General features: G+C 37.5%; 1 protein-coding gene across 8 annotated transcripts in view; it reads right to left on the reverse strand.

Annotated features, from left to right (window-relative positions):
* OPHN1 (oligophrenin 1) overlaps nucleotides 1–21137 on the reverse strand; it is a 575184-nt gene that overhangs the window by 55562 nt on the left and 498485 nt on the right. For all 8 annotated transcript variants that reach the window (XM_072744551.1, XM_072744552.1, XM_072744553.1 and 5 more), the window contains one exon: nucleotides 10987–11313. In XM_072744551.1, the coding sequence (XP_072600652.1) occupies nucleotides 10987–11313 (327 nt within the window). The remainder of the gene's footprint in view (nucleotides 1–10986; nucleotides 11314–21137) is intronic.

Raw genomic sequence — 21137 nt, forward strand, 5'->3', positions numbered from 1 at the left:
GCTTCCCATATAGATGCCTTCAGAAAAATCTGTGTAAATGATCTGAATTTAAGAAACTAGAGAAACCCAAATATGGAAGCAGAGTTTACTTTTATTATATAAAAAAAAAAAAAAACAACAACCACTTTTCTCCCGGCACTGTTCTGGGTGTCCTAGAGGGTGTAAAAATGAATAAAATATGACTCTTGCTCTTAAAAAAAATAAAGTCAGTAGGCTTTCTGAGAGAGAGCCCAGAGGGCACTGTGCTGCTCCTGAAGAGAAGGCAGTATGACAGTAAGCAAGATAAGTCAGAGAAAGTCAAATACCATAATTTCTTTAATATGTGGAATTTAGGAAACAACACAAATAATCATAGGAGTAAAAAACTGAGTTGCACACCAAGAAACACTCTTTTTTAAAATTAAAATTCAATTAGCCAACATATAGTACATCATTAGTTTCAGATATAGTGTTCAAAATTTATCAGTTGTGTATAACATCCAGTGTTCATCACATCACGTGCCCTCCTTGATTCCCATCACCCAATTACCCCATCCCCCAACCCACTTCTCTTCCAGCAACCCTCAGTTGGTTTCCCAGGGTTAAGAGTCTCTCATGGTTTGTTTCCCTCTCTGATTTCTTTCCATTCAGTTTTCCCTCCCTTTTCCTATGATCCATTGTTCTGTTTCTTATATTCCACATATGAGTGAAACCATATAATTATCTTTCTCTGATTGATTTATTTAACTCAATCAAATACCCTCCAGTTCCATCTACGTTGATGTAAACGATAAGTATTCCTCCTTTCTGATAGCTCAGTAATATTCCATTGTATATATACACCACATCTTTTATCCTTTCATCTGTTGATGGACATCTCAACTCTTTCCACAGTTTTGCTATTGTGGACATTGCTGCTATGAACATTGGGGTGCAGATCCCCTTTGTTTTACTACATTTGTATCTTTAGGGTATACCTAGTTGAGCAATTGCTGGGTTGTCGGGTTGCTCTATTTTTAGCTTATTGAGAACCCTCCATACTAAAGAAACAGAAAATTATAGAGAACAAACTGATGGTTACCAGCAGGGAGGTGGAGGGGGATGAGTAAATAGGTGATGGGGATTAAGGAGTGCACTTGCGATGAGCACAGGATATAGTATGTAAGTGTTGGACTGGTAAATTCTACACCTAAAACTAATACTACACTGTTATTATATTAACTAACTAGAATTTAGACAAAAACAAAAAAATATAGAGAAATATGATGTCAGATTTTTATATTTCTTGATTTTTTGTTTAGTATGTCTTGTCTTTATATTTTCAAGTTTTCTTCTATAAAATTTTAAGGTAAATATAAAAAATATTAACTTTAATCCATGTATACTGTTACAAGGTTTACCCTAAGTATTTAGACATTGTTTTTCTTAAAGATTTTCTCAGTAACTATAAAATGTGTAGGATAAAGGTCAAATTTCTTAATATAAATTCAAGGCTCTCTAGAAGCCGCTCCCAAATTATAATCACAGGCAGCAAATCTGGACTTTGCTTCCAGTTCTACTCTAGTCAAACTAGTCTCCTAGTTTCCCTATCAAAGCACGTCCTTAATTCTTACTTTTAGGCCAGTATGTTATAGTGGAAAGTACCAAAAGTTTGGAGTTTAGTAGGTGTGATTTTGAGGCCTTTTTCTGCTACTTCCAAGGATGGGACTCTGGGCAGTTATTTCTCCTTTTTGACCATTGATGTCTTCATCTGAAAAGCGGGTATAATAACCTCTCCCCACTAGGTGATTATAAGGACTAAATTAATCTATTGAGAGTGCCTAGCATACAAAGTGGGTAAGTGTTAGACTGTTTTGCTTCCTGCGTGATATATGCCCCAGTTCTCATGTCTTATCTGTACTATAACTACCCTCAAAAGAGCTCAGATTTCACCCTTCTGAACAGTTCAGTTGGTATTGGTGATTTCCATCCCTATAAACACTCATGAAGTACTTATATATTGCCTTATTGATTTTTTAAATTCCCCCAGCTAACCAGCCATTCTGGTGAGGGAGACAGATGTGAAAAGAGATAATGATAATACAGTGTGGGGATCCCTGGGTGGCTCAGTGGTTGAGCATCTGCCTTCAGCCCAGGGCGTGATCCTGGAGTCCTGGGATCGAGTCCCACATCAGGCTCCCTGCGTGGAGCCTGCTTCTCCCTCTGCCTATGTCTCTACCTCTCTCTGTGTCTCTCAGGAATAAATAAATAAAATCTTTAAAAAAAGATAATACAGTGTGATTGGTGTTCTAATGGAGGAATTGTGTATACACATACAAATTCTGTCTCCCCATTTAGATTGTATCTTGTATTTCTGAATATGCCATTCCCCTTAGCACCAGGCTGGGTACACAGAATTACAGCTAAGAAATGACCAAAATTATAACAGTTTTTCTAACACACTTTGTATCATCCAAAGCACTCTTCCAGATAACTATTTGATATTCACAATAAGCTTGGGAGGGGAAAAAGTGATGGGTCTTATCTTCATTTCATAGAAAATAAAACTGAGGGGGATCCCTGGGTGGCGCAGCGGTTTGGTGCCTGCCTTTGGCCCAGGGCGCGATCCTGGAGACCCGGGATCGAATTCCACGTCGGGCTCCCGGTGCATGGATCCTGCTTCTCCCTCTGCCTATGTCTCTGCCTCTCTCTCTCTCTCTCTCTCTATGTGTGTGACTATCATAAATAATAAATAAAAGAAAAAAAATTTAAGAAAAAAGAAAAGAAAACTGAGGTTCAGAAAAATGAACTAATTCATTCTCAGTCACATAGTTAGGTAAGTGATAGAGTGAGGATTGAAACCCCTATCTCTTGTTTCTGCACCCACTGTTTTTCCTAGTGCTTGATGTATTGTTATTATTAGTCATATAACAATTATAAATAGTAAAAATAATAGTAATGGTAATAAAATAACTGTAAAACTTTTGGCTGTCTTATTGAACACCTGTTCTGTTCTAGACACTGGAATACTATACTCAGTATTTTATGCATATATTCTCATTTAATATGGGTCATAACATTCCAAGGTAGGAAGTATTATTACTATTCTACAGTTGTGAAAACAGAGACACAGAGATAAGAAGTAACCTCATAGGTAATTGGCAATAGATTCAGATGCATCTGATTTTTGAAGTCCATGTGGTCCCAAATACCAGTGGTCCTCAATCCTGACTATACATTGGGAACATTAAAATCAATAGTGAGGGACGCCTGGGTGGCTCAGTGATTTAGTGCCTGCCTTCGGCTCAGGCGTGATCCTGGAGTTCCGGAATCAAGTACCATGTCGGGCTCCCTGCATGGAGCCTGCTTCTCCCTCTGCCTGTGTCTCTGCCTCTCTTGCTCTCTCTCTCTCTCTCTCTCTCTCATGAATAAATAAATAAAAATATTTTTTTTTAAATTTTTTTATTTATTTATTATAGTCACACAGAGAGAGAGAGAGAGGCAGAGACATAGGCAGAGGGAGAGAAGCAGGCTCCATGCACCGGGAGCCTGACGTGGGATTCGATCCCGGGTCTCCAGGATCGCGCCCTGGGCCAAAGGCAGGCGCCAAACCGCTGCGCCACCCAGGGGTCCCAATAAAAATATTTTTAAAAATAAAAATAAAATCAACTTTGAGTGGGAAAAATTAGAGAGGGTGACAGAACATGAGAGACTCCTAACTCTGGGAAACGAACAAGGGGTAATGGAAGGGGAGACAGGCGGGGGGATGGGATGACTAGGTGACAGGCACTGAGGGGGGCACTTGACGGGATGAACACCAGCTGTTATACTATATGTTGGCAAATCTAACTCCAATAAAAATATACAAAAAATAAAAAATAAAATCCTAAAAAAAAACATAGTATCTGGATCCTATCCCCAGAGAACCTAATTTAATTGATTGGGGTAGGACTTGGGTATGGATATTTTTAAAAGCTCCCCAGGTTGGAAGCCTGGGTGGTGCAGTTGGTTGAGCATACAACGCTTGGTTTTAGCTCAGATCTTGATCTCAGGTTTGCGAGATCGAGCCCCACGTTGGGCTCTGTGCTGGGCATAGTCTGCTTGAATTTCCCTCTTCCTCTCCCTCTGCCCCTCCCCCATGCTTCCTTTCTCTAAAATAAATAAATAAATAAATAAGTAGATAAATAAATAAATAAATAAATAAATAAATAAATCTTTTTTAAAATTCCCAAAATAGTTCCCAGATGATGTTATGTGTAGCCAGAGTTAGGAGCCACTAGGCCAACATGATGCTAACTTGGTCACTGCAGATCAAAATGACCAGAGCTGATAATGCTGGATAGTGGAGGGGGTATTGGAAAGGAAGTATATGCTGTAGTCAGGGCTTAGAAAAGACCTCTACCCAAACCTGTATCCATCTTAGGGTGATTGGTTTCCTTTATGAGAGAATCAGATGATGCCCCCTAAAATATGAATCCCATTTCTTTCCAACTTAAAGCCATGTCCAAATGGACACCAACCCAAGGCCTTGGAAAACAAACATCATTAGCCTTGTATCCTCTCAGGCTCTTTATTGATGATTCATTACAAGTCAAACTTTGAAGTCACAGCAAAGGGATTTATTGGTTGAAAGGTCCCAGTGTTGTTCTCTCTTATCTCTAATTTGCCACAGTAAAACTACAATGTCAAACTGAGGAGGTAGAGATGGAAGAGAACTATAACTGGGAGTCAAGAGACCTAGATTCCAGTCTTAATACTAAAACTAACTTGCTGTGTGACCTTGACAAGATCACTTCAATTCCTGTGCAATGTGGACTTGAACTGTTCCCATGATATAAGTCTATAGACCTATATCTCTCCCTCCTGACTTTTAAATGCTGCTTTTTGAGTGCTCCAGAAGCCAGTTCTGCTCATGTACTTAACCAGGTTGAAAAAATCTCTTGATATATTTAGATTTTGATTCCATAGTTCCCTGTTATCTGCAGAATAAACTCAAGCATTTTTAACGTTCAGGTCACTATACTCTTCCACTTGGTTTCAACTGATATTTCTTATCTACCTTTCCACAATTTCTCTTCACATATTCTACTGGCAACATAAACAGTATTATTTGTTGTTCCTAGACATATCTCACAATTGATCATATTTTCCCCAGATTCCCTTTACCCATTCCTACATGCCTAAATTCACATCATTTACCAAGATTCAGCTTAAGTGTGTCAAGCTTCAGATGCTCCCAATTCTTTTATTAGACTCCTAAGGCACTAATCATCTTATACTTTGAATAAGGGCTCTTTGTTTTGGTGGCTTTATGTTCCCTATTAGAATGGGAGCAACTTAATGGCAAGATCAAGGTGGGATTCATTTCTGTATTCACTAAAAGCCTAAGTAAATTACTTTGCACAAAACTGGTATTCAATAAATATTAACTAAGTAAAGAAAAATGTAGTTCAGTACATTAGAAGGACACCATAAAGAGATTTTCTTTTTTAAGTTCCCAGTTGTGAGATCTTTGACACATACACAAACATGATATGGCCGAATTTCAGGACTATTCCGAAACCTAAATTAAAAGGTTTTCAATATGCTGAGTGTTTCTCGAGGCCTTTTGTGCCCAACCTTCTGCTTTCACAAGTGATGTGAGATAGTTTTGTTCTCTAGGGGCTTAAAACAGAGTTGGACATTGAAGTTATACATATGGGAAATAAATGTGAATACTGTAACTCAGCATCCATATTAAGGGGTCAAACTCGAATGTCAAAATAAATGAGGTAATGTAGAGTTCCATGGGGGCATAACTGTAAGAAGACTTCACAGAAGGAATAGGACTTGAGGTGGACCTTAAGGGATGGCTAAAATCCTTTCTTGTCCCTTCTCCTCAACAATGGTTCTCCTCTTTCTCAGTGTTTGACAAGGTCAGAGAAAGTTTGAGGGTAGAAAGAGTAGCTCTGAGCTCTTTGATGACATCTACATTTGAGGCTTGAGGCTTCTCATAGGCTCTAAAATACAGAAGAGTAAACATGTACCATTTTCTATGGCTGCAATTTCCTGAGAGGTTGTTATCCATCCAGTAGCAATATGATTTTTTGAACTTCTATTGTATTATTGTATAAAAGTATTTTATACTTAATCTTACTTTATACTCACAAAAAGGTTTCTTACAATGTAGGCATTGTCCCCATTTACAGTTAATAAAACTGGCTCAAAGAAGTTAAGCTTATCTAAGATTATGTAGCTAGTACTAGCTTCCTATAAAAGCAAAACAACTGCTACCACTTACTGCGTACTCATGTGCCAAGCAAATAGATACCTCATTCCATTGTTGCAGCAATCCTATGGGCATAATTATTATCTTCATTTTACAAATGAGAAAACTAAGACTCAGAGAGATTGTGGCTTGCCAAAGGTCTCACAGCTCTGAGGCAGAGCTAGGATTCAAAATCACACCTGGAAGACTCTGAAGCCTATTACATCTGAGACTTCACTAAGCATTCTGAGCCAATGATCTTTCTACCAAACAATACTTCCTCCTAATTTCTTTTTAACTTTGGTCTGCAACCTACTTTTAGTACAAATTTGACTTCCCCCTCCAACCCAACCTCTTCTCTCCCTCCCCATTCTCTGTAAAATGGCCATAACCAATCTTAGAACTTGTTGATTTCTTAGTACCTCATGGCCATCAGTCTTCAACCTTAAACAACTTTCTTCTACCTTTCCTTATATTCATCTATATGCCACCTGAGAGCACAATAAGAGGAAGTTCTTTCTCCTTGTAGATTCTGCAGCTTGTCATTTCTTACTTTCTATGAAATTCTGCCATGCTCACCTGAAAGCCTCTCCTCTTTATAGTTGCCAATTATTCTTTTGGATCATTTAAGAGTTAGGCTCCAGGAATGGAAGAGAATGAAAACAAAACACAGTGGATTACTAAAGCATAACTAATCCAAACAAGCAAATGTGGATAAGGCCAGCACAGCCAATTATTGCAGAAACAGATCTGTTTCTAATACTTCTGGAGCAGATGCAAACGCTACTCATTGTGATAGTTACCTCAGTGGAGAACTGATGGTCCTGTGGCAAGTAAGGCCTTACAAGCACTTTTTCTCCAAACCCTAAAACATGCCATCAGAATGCAGTCTTTTCTCTCTAGTCAAGACAAAGGAAAGAGCTAAGAAAGGCCCCTGAACATATATATTATAGGTATCCAGTGTGGATATATTCTTCACTTTTATATCAGAACCTGAGACAGAGTGAAGGGCTCCTTGCCCCATGCTCCCACTGGAATTTATTCTCACCCCCATCAGAACATGGAACACACCAGACTAGGACTGATTGCTTATATGTCAGCCTCACCATAAACCTTTGGAGGGCAGGGACCATGGCCTTTCATCCTTTTCTCTCCCATTGCGTAACACTATGTCTGAATACAAACAAATGCATGTAAATATATATCTTCCCCATCCTACTCTCCAAAGAAAGGTCCTAAGTTCCTTTGTAGAAATGACACAAAAGTCCTCTCCAAAGCTAGGCCTGGTTAGAGGCAGTGATATCAAAGGAAGACAAGATGCTGGCTTATATACTTTTGCTCTCCTCAAAGCTAATGCCCCTTAGAAAATAGGAAGGAGAAGATAGCTAAAGCCATTTAAGACATAAAAATGTGGTACTCAAGAAGCCAAGGTTCAAGCTCCGTCTCTATATCTTATAATATGTGTGACTCTGGGAAGTTGTTTCACTTCTCTAAGCCTCAGTTTTTCCTTAATGGGGAAATGAATGTGAAATGAGGGGGAAAACCCTATTTCATAGGCATATCACAATTATTAGATGCAATAGGAAAAGGGAAAGTATCCAATTCTATGTCTGGAACAGAAAGGAGCCCTTGACAAAATTATATCACCAAATGATATTGATTTATATATATATATAAATTATATATAAATACAAATTATTTATAAATTATATGTAACTATAAATTATATATAAGTATATATATTTATATTTTTATATAAAATATACATAAATATATATAAAATAACATGTAGAATTTAAGAAACAAAACACATGAACAAAGGGCAAACAAAGAGAGAGGCAAACCACAAAACAGACTCTTAACTATAAAGACTCTTAACTATAAATTGAGGGTTGTTGGATGGCAGATGGTGGGTGATGGACTAAATGGGTGATGGGTTTTAAGGAAGGTACTTATGAGGACCACTGGGTATTATATGTAAGTGATGAATAACTAAATGCTACTCCTAAAACTAATGTTACAATATATGTTAACTAAATGGAATTTAAACAAAAACTTGAAAAATCAAACAAACAAAACAAAGAGGCAACTACATCAGAAGTTTGGCTAATTTTCCACCAAAGCCAGAACACTACCTCAGTTTTGTTTTCTGTGGCTAAGGCTGGAGGCTTGGAGCTTTGAAAAGAGTGGCATCACACTAGCCTGTTGTTCACTGATTTAAGGTAGAAAGCAAAACTAGGCAATGATGTGGCCCAAATTTAGATAGTCTGGCTAATACTGGATAGTAAGATCAGTATTTACATTAACTGAAACTATGAGTTCCTGCCAGCAGTCTGGAGCAGGACTGTGGAGGAACAGGAAAGGGGAATGCCTCTGAAATTTAACTTTGCAGTAGACAATGGTTAGGGAGGGCTAAATTACTGTGTGTGCTCAGTTTATAGGATCTGGCTGACCCCAAGACTTGGCAGCAGGCAAGACAAACTTCACTGTGATGAATATAATTTGAGTTACCCAACTCTTTACCAGACTGATGTGAAGATCAACACATGACTTATAAATTGAAGCAGTGTCTATATAGAAGTCTGGCCTTAATTGGTTATTTCCCTGAATAAGCGAATCTTAGGAAGGGGGAGGGCAAGGAAATGGAATTATGTAACATATCTTTAATAGTTTATATGGCAGGTATTTTGTTATTTCTTTTAACCCTAGCAATAATTCTGTGGGATGAGCTATTTCTCCTATTTATGGATATAGAAACCAAGGTGTGCAGAGATTAAATAACTTAACTATTAATCATACAGACAAATGCATCAGTGGGTCAAGCCAAAGAATTCACAGAGTTAGTTATTTAGTGGAAATCTTATAGACTCCCATAGAATGGCTTTTACTGAATTGTGCTCTGAGACAATGCCATCATCCTATATTGGTTTTTATATGCAAAAATCCTTGAGAGAAAATGCTTCTTAGAAGTATTCTCTGGTCTCAAAAATGGATGTTTTGCTTTATTTAAACAATTTGCTTATTGTTACCTTAAGAACATATACTTATTTATTTATTTAAAAATATTTTTTAAAGATATTATTATTTATTTGAGAGACAGAGAGTAAGTGAGTGAGAGAAAACATGAGTAGGGAGAGGGGCAGAGTGAGAGGAAGAAGCAGACTCCCCATTGAGCAGGGAGCCCGCCATTAGCCTTGATCCAGGATCTGACTTAAGCCAAAGGCCGATGCTTAACTAAATTAGCCACTCAGGTGCCCCCAAGAACATGGATTAATATAACCATTAAGTTCTTTCTCTTTTCATTTTCTCTAGAAATTTTGGAGCCAAATCTGTGATGCTGCTGCAGTAAATGTGTAAGTCTTCATAGCAAACATTTTGTGTACTAACTCCATTCTTTCCATATCCCTACTATCCTACCTATTTTCCCTCTCTTGGCTTCACTTTTTCTCACCTGTACTCTCTAGAATCTAAGGTAGAAATCAACAAACATTTTCTGTAAAGTATTAGATAGCTAATATTTTAGGACTTGTAGCTCATAAGATCTCTGTTGCTACTACTTAATTCTGCTGTTTTAGTATGAAAGCAACTTTAGACAATATGAAATGAGGGGTGTATTTCTGCTGATGGATATAGAAACTTGAATTTCATATAATTTTCATGTGTCATGAAATATTATTTTTCTTTTGATTGTTTTCAATCACTTAAGGCCATAGTTTGCTAAACTCTGATATATGCTTCAAGAGAGCAGGGACTTTGTATGGCCTATTAATTCTTATATTCTCAACACCTAGAATGGGGTTGTACTCAATAAGTACTCAATAAGTACTTGTTGAATTAATTATTCTTACTATTTTTAAGTTCTTACATTTTCTATATTGTGAAAGCCTTAAATCCAGTCTGGAAAAGGACAGGATAAAAAACAAGGCACATTTTAAGAAGGTCATCTAGCTAGATAGAAAGTAAGATCCATAATTTGAATCTAAGCCTCTGTGATATCAAAGTCCTTATTCTATCCATTATACTGTATTATCTTCATAGAATTATTTACCCTCTCCAGATACCTTCTGGATTAGCCTCAATCTCCAAACATGAGTCTCCAATAAAATTTACCAAAGTCAGCCACATCTTGAATTTGTAATTTAAAAAGTCCAGAGTTTTTCAGAAGTTGTGCCCCTTTGTCCCTATTTTGACTAATCTGAAAAATGAGAATGAGAAACCATCAGTTCACCACTTCAAAGCTTCTTATAGGAAGGTAAAGTGAAAGTTCTGCCTTATTGGAAATAACACAGGTAAAATTGAGATCCCAGTTCTGCCAGTTAGTAGCTGTGAACCTTTGGCAAGTCACTTAGCCAAAGATCCTCAGTTTTCTAGTAGGACAAAAAATAGTAATACATTTTTCACAGCAAGGTTGTGAGGATCGAAAATAGTTTGTCAGTGCCAGGGACATAGTTAATGTCAACAGCAGCAATAATAATATTGATAAAAAATCATTATTGTTAATTTATTCTACTAATAATAAATGCCTACCTTCTGACTATCAGGCATTGTTCTAAGCACTTGGGATATAGAGGTAAATAAATAGGCCTCAAATCCTCACCCTCATTAAGTTTACACTCTAGTGATTATTGTGAATGGCTTTTATGTTCTTACCCACCATACCACTATTAGTGGTAGTAAACTGGACACAGATTCCTACTTAAATATCTCCAACCTCAGAAACATCTTAAGGTACAAAATAATTGGTTTCAATTCTGATTCCAAAGGGATTCCCAAGCACTTACCCTCCTTGTGGTGAGCCAGGGGCCGAGGAGCTGGTCTCTTTATGTGGAAGGAGGGGGTTTTAGTGGGCCCAGAGCCTGTCACAGGTCCGTTGGTAGCCTTTGGTATGGCCTTGGTCCCTCTGTCTTGCAGCCTAGACACCAACTTCCCCACATCCACTTCAGGACAGGACTCCAACTTGCCATCTGAAACAGGCCTGATGCTTGGAGACTTTCTCCCAGTGTCAGTTTCCCCACTCCTCTGAAAAGGCAGTTTGGGGTGCTGTGGAAGCTTGGAGGGTTCTATACTGCTTGTGATAATACCATTTGGTGTTTGATGTTGGATATCATCTAGGAAAAGATGGTGCAAAGAGGGAAGATTAATGCTAATTTTATTATCATTTCATTTTTATACATGCACACATAATATTGAAGAATTTTATACATTTTCAAGGGAGGTATTATTGTGGAACAAATCACTGATATCTTGCAAAATCAATCTCTACCTACCTCAATCGATGTGGAGTCACAGATCCCATCAAACAGGAATTCAGTTCAAGATCTGAGTTTGATTTTTACCACCACAATCCAATAAAACCATAATATGCCAAGATGCTTTATTCAAAGGGATATATACCTTAAATGGGACTTAAGAGTCCTCAATTATAATTCTTTCCAAAGAGACATCAGTTAATCCTTAACTATTTCTATTTCTTTCAAAAGTAATTTGTTAAAGCCTCTCAAATTTAAAGTTAATAAACTTAACAGAATTTAACTTCATTCTCCATCCTCATAAAGAAACCTCCAACTAGCTACTTTATGTTCTTCCCTTAGCTTTTGTGGTCCACAATTTCTTGTGACAATTATTCCTGTTTTTCAGTTCTGATTCTTACTTAAAGCTTTGAGACTCTAATGAGAGCTAAGGATACTCTCCCTAGACAAATTTACTATACAAATATATGAAAAAAATTAAAACTAATTTTAAGAGATTCAGAGTCCCTTAAAAATGTTAGCTCCTGATTAAGAACTCCTGCTGTAAGGAAACTGTCACCTTTCTTCATAATAGAAAACATAGATTAGAGTGCGGAGGTTAAGAATAGTGGTTCTAGTTGGCTAAATGAGACTTGAGAAACATGTCGAGCAATTGTAATGCATATATCTTATTTGGATCCTGAATTTTTTTAAAAAAAATGACAGGAGAATGAACAGTGACTAGATAACGTTCTTTGCTGTTGAGTTTCATAAGTTCTAGTATCTAAGATCTATAAAGAACTTATGAAACTCAACAGCAAAGAAACAAACAATCCAATCATGAAATGGGCAAAAGACATGAACAGAAATTTCATAGAGGAAGACACAGACATGGCCAACAAGCACATGAGAAAATGTTCTGCATCACTTGCTATCAGGGAAATACAAATCAAAAGCACAATGAGATACCACCTCACACCAGTGAGAATGGGGAAAATTAACAAGACAGGAAACAACAAATGTTGGAGACGATGTGGAGAAAGGAGAAGGAATCCTCTTGCACTGTTGGTGGGATTGTGAACTGGTGCAGCCACTCTGGAAAATAGTGTGGCGGTTCCTCAAAGAGTTAAAAATAGATATGCCCTATGACCCAGCAATTTCACTGCTGGGGATTTACCCCCAAAGATACAAATGCAGTGAAATGCTGGAACACCTGCACCACAATGTTTATAGCAGCAATGTCCACAATAGCCAAACTATGGAAGGAGCCTCGGTGTCCATCGGAAGTTGAATGGATAAAGAAGATGTGGTATATGTATACAATGGAATATTACTCAGCCATTAGTAACCACAAACACCCACCATTTGCTTCAACGTGGATGGAACTGGAGGGTATTATGCTGAGTGAAGTAAGTCAATCAGAGAAGGACAAACATTATATGGTCTCATTCATTTGGGGAATATAAAAAATAGTGAAAGGGAATAAAGGGGAAAGGAGAGAAAATGAGTGGGAAATATCAGAGAGGATGACAGAACATGAGAGACACCTAACTCTGGGAAATGAAAAAGGGGTAGTGGAAAGGGAGGTGGGTGGGGGGGCGGCTGGGGTGACTGGGTGATGGGTACTGAGGGGGAGCACTTGATGGGATGAGCACTGGGTGTTACAGTATATGTTGGCAAATTGAACTCCAATAAAAAATATACAAATAAAGAAAAAAAAGAAATTATTATTTGTTTTGTTTTCTTTCAGATATGATGATGGCATTGTAATTTTGGTTTTAAAAAGTCCTGCTATACTTTTTTTCATTAAAACTTTGGTTATGTTTGAAACTCTTCATAGTAAAATGTTAAAAGAAATGCAGGCTTTGGAGTCAGGTAGCCAGATCTGAATTTCAGTTCTGTTTATTTTATTTTATTTTATTTTTTAAATTTTTTGTTTATTTATGATAGTCACACAGAGAGAGAGAGAGAGAGGCAGAGACATAGGCAGAGAGAGAAGCAGGCTCCATGCACCGGGAGCCTGATGTGGGATTCGATCCCGGGTCTCCAGGATCGCGCCCTGGGCCAAAGGCAGGCGCTAAACCACTGCGCCACCCAGGGATCCCTGTTTATTTTATTTTTTAAAAAAGATTTTATTCATTCATTCATGAGAGACAGAGAGAGAAAGAGAGAGAGAGAGAGAGGCAGAGACACAGGCAGAGGAAGAATCAGGCTCCATGCAAGGAGTCTGACGTGGGACTTGATCCCGGGACTCCAGTATCACGCCCTGGGCTGAAGGCAGGTGCCAAACTGCTGAGCCACCCAGGGATCCCCTCAGTTCTGTTTCTTATCTACTCTAGGACCTTGAGCAAGTTCATAATGTCTCTATACCTCAAGTTTTCTCCTCAGTAAAATGAGAATAATAATAGTACCTACTTCATGAGGTGGTAGTGAGGGTTACATAAGATGGTATACTTATTTCAATGCCTGAGACATAATAAATAACTCTATAATATAATTGTTAGTTGTCATTTATGCTATTATGCTCTAAGAGGGTAGTGAGGCAAGAGTTTTTATGTGAGAAGGAAGGGCTATGTCTTGCTGTAAAGCATTTTTCCCCCAGAGAGCTTTCTTCTCCTTGAGAACCTGTCACCAATCACTACTGCCACCATTATAGGGATAAGGGCCAAAAAGATTCCTTCTGTAGTTTCCCTACTCTGTACCAAGGTAGATATATAGCCCTGCTTGTATTATCCCTAGCACAAACGCCATCAGACTAGACCATTCAAACAAAATTTACCAAAGGCTGACAAACAATAGTAGGGGAATAAGCACAAAAAAGCCATATAACTAGATCATGTGCTTCCAGGATATGCCTTAAGGCAGAGGCCACCTGTAAACCTCCAGCATTTAGGAGTAACCTTAAGCATATTTACCCTTTCAGAACAATGAAGTGAACAGTGACATGAATTTCTTCTCTTACGTGCTTTAGGCCCAACATCTCAGTTACATGTTTCTATTTGAATACTTTCTTCTAGGAGAAAGACCCTAGGAAATTTCATCCCTGCCCTACTTTAAAAGACACCACAGGGGTTAGCTATGCCCTACAGACCATAACAGCATTGTAATCATCTCAATACAGTAATGGAAGTCCAATCTCATAAAGATAATCCACATAAACAGTCTGAGAGGCCACTAACTTCCACATGGGAAAGGATATTTTCCTGACTCAAGGAAATAGGGAATGGAATGACAGCAGCAACCGTGACTTTGGAATGAGAACCTCTGTCAATGGAAACTATTTCTAGGTTCTGGAATATGCTGAATTATTATTGACAAAATGATAAAACAGTAATGATAATAATGACAGTGATGATAATGGTAACAGATATTATTATTTGAGTACTTTCTCTGTGTCTGGCCCTGCTGTAAATACTTCACATGGATTACCTCACCATTATCTTCAAAATTACTTTATAAAGTAGTGAATTCTTATTAGTCCCATTTTATAGATAAGGAGTTTAAGGCACTGGGATGCTCAATGTCACAAAACTAATATGACAGAGCCAATTTTCAAAGTTTAAAATCTGTTTCCAGAGTCCACACTTTCTGAAGAGAGAGTTTATTCTTCCTATCAGGTAACAAAAATTTAGTATCATTCTCTTTTTTTAACCAGCCATCCATTTCCACAAGAAAACATATAGACCAGCTTCAGAAACTGCAGAAAACTGAGAATTAATCAGGATTGACAAGGAGACCTCACAAATAGGCAAGTAGCCAACTGGAAGCCTCTCTCCTATGTGTGGGTAAGTTATAGGGAGAAGTTTTGAGATGTAACATTTTAGTGCAGCAGGATAAATACATCAATTCCAATGAAAGTAGAATCATGAAAATAGGTGCTATGAGGAGGACAGTGATAATTCTGTCCAGACAGGCTGAAGATTACGTAAAAGAGGTAACATTTGAGCTGGGCCTTGAAGGATTATAATAGGTAAAAAAGGGGGAAATGGAATTTCAGACAGAACAATTTGAAGGAGTGAAATCTCCTAGTTCACCCAAGAAAATGTAAAATAATAAAGTTTTGTGTGGCTTGAGCACAAGAACCAATTTTAGATGAAAACTGTGGGTAGTTGGAGATGAGGTTGTCCAGGGGGCTTGGGGCTGTATGAATGCCATGTTCAGGAATAGGACTATGGCCCCCCCCTTTTCTTTAATTTTTATTTATTTATGATAGTCACAGAGAGAGAGAGAGGCAGAGACACAGGCAGAGGGAGAAGCAGGCTCCATGCACCGGGAGCCCGATGTGGGATTCGATCCTGGGTCTCCAGGATCGCGCCCTGGGCCAAAGGCAGGCGCCACCCAGGGTTCCCCCCCCCCCTTTTTTTTTTGATAGAGAAGTGGCATTATCACATGTATTTTTAGAATATCACTTTAGGTTCATTATTAAAAATGACTAGAGAGACTAGAGGTAGGGAGACCAGATAGGAGATTTCTGATGACAAGGATCTAAATTAGAATAGCAGCAGCAAAGAGAGACAGATTCAAGGGATGTTGAAGAGTGGAATGGACAGTGCTTAGACATGTGGGCAGGAAGGAGTCCATGACGGTGAAAAGACTCACTGAAGTACGCTATATGAGGGGAATAAGAGGTTTGGGGGTAAAATAATGAAATGCTACTAGTAAAGAACACTGGTGAGTAGGATTGATTGCTTCTCAGAAGAGTGTTTAGATACCATATCATAGACAACTGAGTTCTGGAATGAGATGGATGCAAGTTACTGCTCTGTCATTGAGAAACTATGTGGATTGAGCAAACTACTTACCCTCTCTGAGCATCCAATGATTTCACTATGAAATGGATCTCAATTTATGTACCTCAAGTGGGAAGTGATAAGAATTAAAGGAATATCTATTCACATCCACTAATGATGGCAAAAATTGAAAAGATAACAAGATATAGAAACAACCTAAGTATCTGTAACAGATGAATGAATAAACAAAATGTGATACACACACACACACACACACACACACACACATATGAATATTATTCAGCCTTAAAAAAGAAAGCTATCCTGCCATTTGCAATGATATGGATAACCCTAGAAGACATTATACTAAGGGTAGTAAGGCAGACACAGAAAGAAAAAAACCGCATGATTTCATTCATATGTGGAATCTGGAAAACTCAAATACATAGAATTGCATTGCATTTGTAGATAGCTATGGGTAGTATGGACATTTTAACAATATTAATTCTTCCAATACATGAACATGGAATATCTTTCCACTTATGTTTTTCTCAATTTCTTTCAGCAATGCCTTCTAATTTTCAGTGCACTGGTCTTTAGTTCTTTGGATAAATTTATCCCTAAGCATTTTTTGATGCTATTGTAAATGGGATGGTTTTCTCAATTTCTTTTTTTGGTGATAGTTCACTGTTAGTATATAACCAAAGTTGATTTTGTATTCTGAACTTTGCTGAATTTGCTTATTAGTTCTAACAGTCTTTTGGTGGAGTCTTTAGAGCTTTTCTTTTCTTTTTTAAAAAATTATTTATCTATTTATTTGAGAGAGAGAGACACAAGAGAACCCAAGTAGGGGGAGCAGCAAAGAGAGAGGAAGAAGCAGGTTCCCCACTGAGCAGAGAGCCCAACATGGAGCTCTGTCCCAAGACCCAGGGATCATGACCTGACCCAGAAGGTAGATGCTTCAATTACTGAGCCACCTAGACATCCCTAGAGTTTTTCCTATATAAGATCATATCATCTACAAACAAATTGTCTAATTTTACTTCTTCCTTTCTAACTTGGATGCTTTTCTTTTTTCCTTTTCTTGGCTAACTTCTCTGCCTAGGACTACGGTATTATGCTGAATAAAAGTGGAGACAGGGGACATCCCTGTTCCTGATCTTAGAAGAAAAGCTTTCAGCTTTTCATCTTTGAGTATAATGTTAGCTGTGGGTTTGTCATATATGGCCTTTATGATATTGAAGTACATTCCTTCTGTACCTAATTTATTGAGAACTGTTATCATGAAATACTATTGATAAATATGCTTTTTCTGTATCTACTGAAATGATCATATAATTTTTATCCTTAATTCTATCAATATGATGTGTCATATTTATTGTTTTATTTATATTGAACCATACTTTTATCCATCCCAGAGATAAATCCCACTTGATCATGGTGTAAGATTGTTTTAATCTGCTGTTGAATTCAGTTTTCTAGTATTATGCTGAGGATTTTTGCATTTATATTCATCAGGGATAATGGCCTACCAATTTTCCTTGTTTGGCTTGGTATCAAGGTAATGCTGGCCTCATAAAATGAGATATGGGCAGCCCCGGTGGCTCAGTGGTTTAGCGCCGCCTTCAGCCCAGGGCGTGATCCTGGAGACCCAGGATGGAGTCCCACGTCGGGCTCCCTGCATGGAGCCTGCTTCTGCCTCTGCCTGTGTCTCTGCCTCTCTCTCTCTCTCTCTGTCTGTCTCTCATAAATAAATAAATAAATAAATAAATAAATAAATAAATAAAAATAATCTTTTTTAAAAAAATGGGATATGATTGCTCCCTCTTCTTGAAGTTTTTGGAAGGATTTAAGAAGGATTGGTATTCTTCATTAATGTTTGGTAGAATTCTTCAGTGAAGACATTAGGCTGTGAAGCTTTTATTGGTTGGGAGGTTTTCAATTGCTGATTCCATCTCCTTACTCAGTATTGGTCTGTTTAGATTTTCTATTTCTTTATAATTCAGTCTTGATAGCTTATATATTTCTAGAATTTTACCCATTTATTCTGGGTTATTCAATTTGTTGGCATTTAATTGTTCACAGTTGTCTCTATGATCCCCTGTTATCAGTTATAATGCCTCCTCTTTCATTTATATTATTTGAATCTTCTCTCTTTTTTTCCCTAGTCTAATACATTTCAATTTTATTTGTTTGTTTTAAAAAACACTCAATTTCTTTGATTTTTTCTATTGTTTTTTAATCTTTATTTTCTTTATTTCCACAGTGATATTTACTTTTTCTTTCTTTCTGCTAACTTTGGCCTTATTTTGTTTTTTTTCTAGTTCCTTAATATGTAAAGTTAGGTTGTTTATTTCTGATCTTTTTTTTCTTAATGTAGGTATTTAACACCATAAACTTTCTTAGAACAGCTTTTACTATACTGCATAAGTTTTGGTACAGTGTGTTTCCATTTTTGTTTGTCTCATAATTTTTTTTACATTTTTTAAAAATTTTTATTTATTTATGATAGTCACAGAGAGAGAGAGAGAGAGAGGCAGAGACACAGGCGGAGGAAGAAGCAGGCTCCATGCACCGGGAGCCCGATGTGGGATTTGATCCCGGGTCTCCAGGATCGCGCCCTGGGCCAAAGGCAGGCGCCAAACCGCTGCGCCACCCAGGGATCCCTTTACATTTTTAATTTAAATTCAACTTGCCAACATGTAGTATAACACCTAGTGCTCATCTCATCAAGTGCCCTCTCCAGTGCCCATCACCCAATTACCCTATCCCTTGACTCACCTCCCAAAAATCCTCACTTGGTTTCCTATAGTTATGAGTCTCTTATGCTTTGCCTTACCTTCTGTATTTATCTTATTTTATTTTTCCTTTCCCTCTCCTTTGTTCATATGTTTTGTTTCTTAAATTCCACATATGAGTGAAATCATATGGTATTTGTCTTTCTTTGAATGACTTATTTTGCTTAGCATAATACCTTCAAGTTCTATCCCTGTCATTGCAAATGGCAAAATTTTATTCTTTCTGATTGCTGAATAATATTCCATTGTGTGTGTGTGTGTGTGTGTGTGTGTGTGTGTACATACCACATCTTTTTATCTATTCATTTATTAAATGGACATCTGAGCTCTTTCCATATTTTGGCCATTGTGGATACTGCTGCTATAAACATTTGCCTCTTCAAATCACTAAGTCTGTATCCTTTGGAAAAATATCTGGTAGTGTACTTGTTGGGTCATAGGATAGTTCTATTTTTAACTTTTGAGGAATTCCTATACTGTTTTCCAGATTGCCTGCACTAATTTACATTCCCACCAACAGTATAAGAGGGTTCCCATTCTCTGCATCTTCATCAACATCTATTGTTTCCTGAGTTGTTAATTTTTGTCCTTCTGACTGGTGTGAGGTGATATCTCATTGTAGTTTTGGTTTGTATTTCCTGATGCTGAGTGATGTTGAGAATTCTTTCATGTGTCTGCTAACTACTTGTAAGTCTTCTTTAGAGAAATGTCTGTTCTTGTCTTCTGCCCATTTTTTAAATTGGATTACTCGTTTTTTGAGTGTTGAATGGTATAAGTTCTTTATGTTTTGGATACTAACCCTCTATCTGATATGTCATTTGTGAATACTTTCTCCCATTCCATAGGTTTCCATTTAGTTTTGTTGACTGTTTCCTTTGCTGTGCAAAAGTTTTTTTTTTTTAATCTTGATGAAGTCCCAATAATTCATTTTTGTTTTTGTTTCCCTTGCCTTCAGAGACATGTCTAAAAGTTGCTGTGGCTGAGGTTCCAGAGTTTTCTGTCTGTGTTCTCCTCTAGGATTTTGATGGATTCCTGTCTCACATTTAGGTCTTTTATTCATTTTGAGTTTACTTTTCTGTATGGCGTAAGAAACTGGTCCAGTTTCATTTTTCTGCACATGACTGTCCAGTTTTCCTAACACCATTTGTTGAAGAGAATGTCTTTTTTCCATTGGATATTCTTTTGTCAAAGATTAGTTGACCATAGAGTTGAGGGTCCACTTCTGGGTTCTCCATTTCCATTGATGAATGTGTCTGTTTTTGTGCCAGTACCATGCTGTCCAGATGATTATAGATTTAAAAAAAAGATTTCTATTTATTTATTCATGAGAGACAGAGAGAGAGGCAGATACATAGGCAGAGGGAGAAGCAGGCTCCCCACAGGGAGCCTAATGTGGGACTCGATCCCAGGACCCTGGGATCATGACCTAAGCCAAAGGCAAACACTCATCAACTGAGCCTCCCAGGTGCCCTGATGATTACAGCTTTGTAATACAGCTTGAAGTCTGGAATTGTGATGCCTCTAGCTTTGGTTCTTTTTCAACATTCTTTTGGCTATTCAAGGTCTTTCCTGATTCTGTACAAATTTTAGAATTGTTTGTTCCAGCGCTGTGAAAAATGTTGATGGCATTTTGATAGGAATTGTATTGAATGCGTAGACTGCTTTGGGTAGCATAGACATTTTAACAATATTTGTTCTTCCAGTCCAAGAGTATGGAAGGTTTTTCCACTTCATTGTGTCTTCTTCAATTTCTTTCATAAGTGTTCTATAGTTTTCAGAATATAGATCATTTACCTCTTTAGTTAGGCTTATTCACAAGAATCTTATGGTTTTTGATGTGATTGTAAATGAGATCAACTCCTTGATTTCTTTTTCTGCTGTGTCATTGTTACTGTATAGAAATGGAACTGACTTCTGTGTGTCACTTTTATATCCTGGGACTTGGGAAAAATAGGCTTTAAAACAAAGACTGTAACATGAGATAAAGAAGGACAGTATATAATAATACAGGGGAAAATCCAACAAGAGGATATAACAGCTGTAAATGTTTATGCACCCAACATGTTGTTACCAAATACATAAAACAGTTAATAACAAAGAAAGGAACAAATTGATAGTAATACAGTAATAGTAGGGGACCTTAACACCACACTTCTCTCAATGGATGGATTATCCA

Source organism: Vulpes vulpes, chromosome X, assembly GCF_048418805.1.
Source record: "Vulpes vulpes isolate BD-2025 chromosome X, VulVul3, whole genome shotgun sequence".
Taxonomy (NCBI): domain Eukaryota; kingdom Metazoa; phylum Chordata; class Mammalia; order Carnivora; family Canidae; genus Vulpes; species Vulpes vulpes.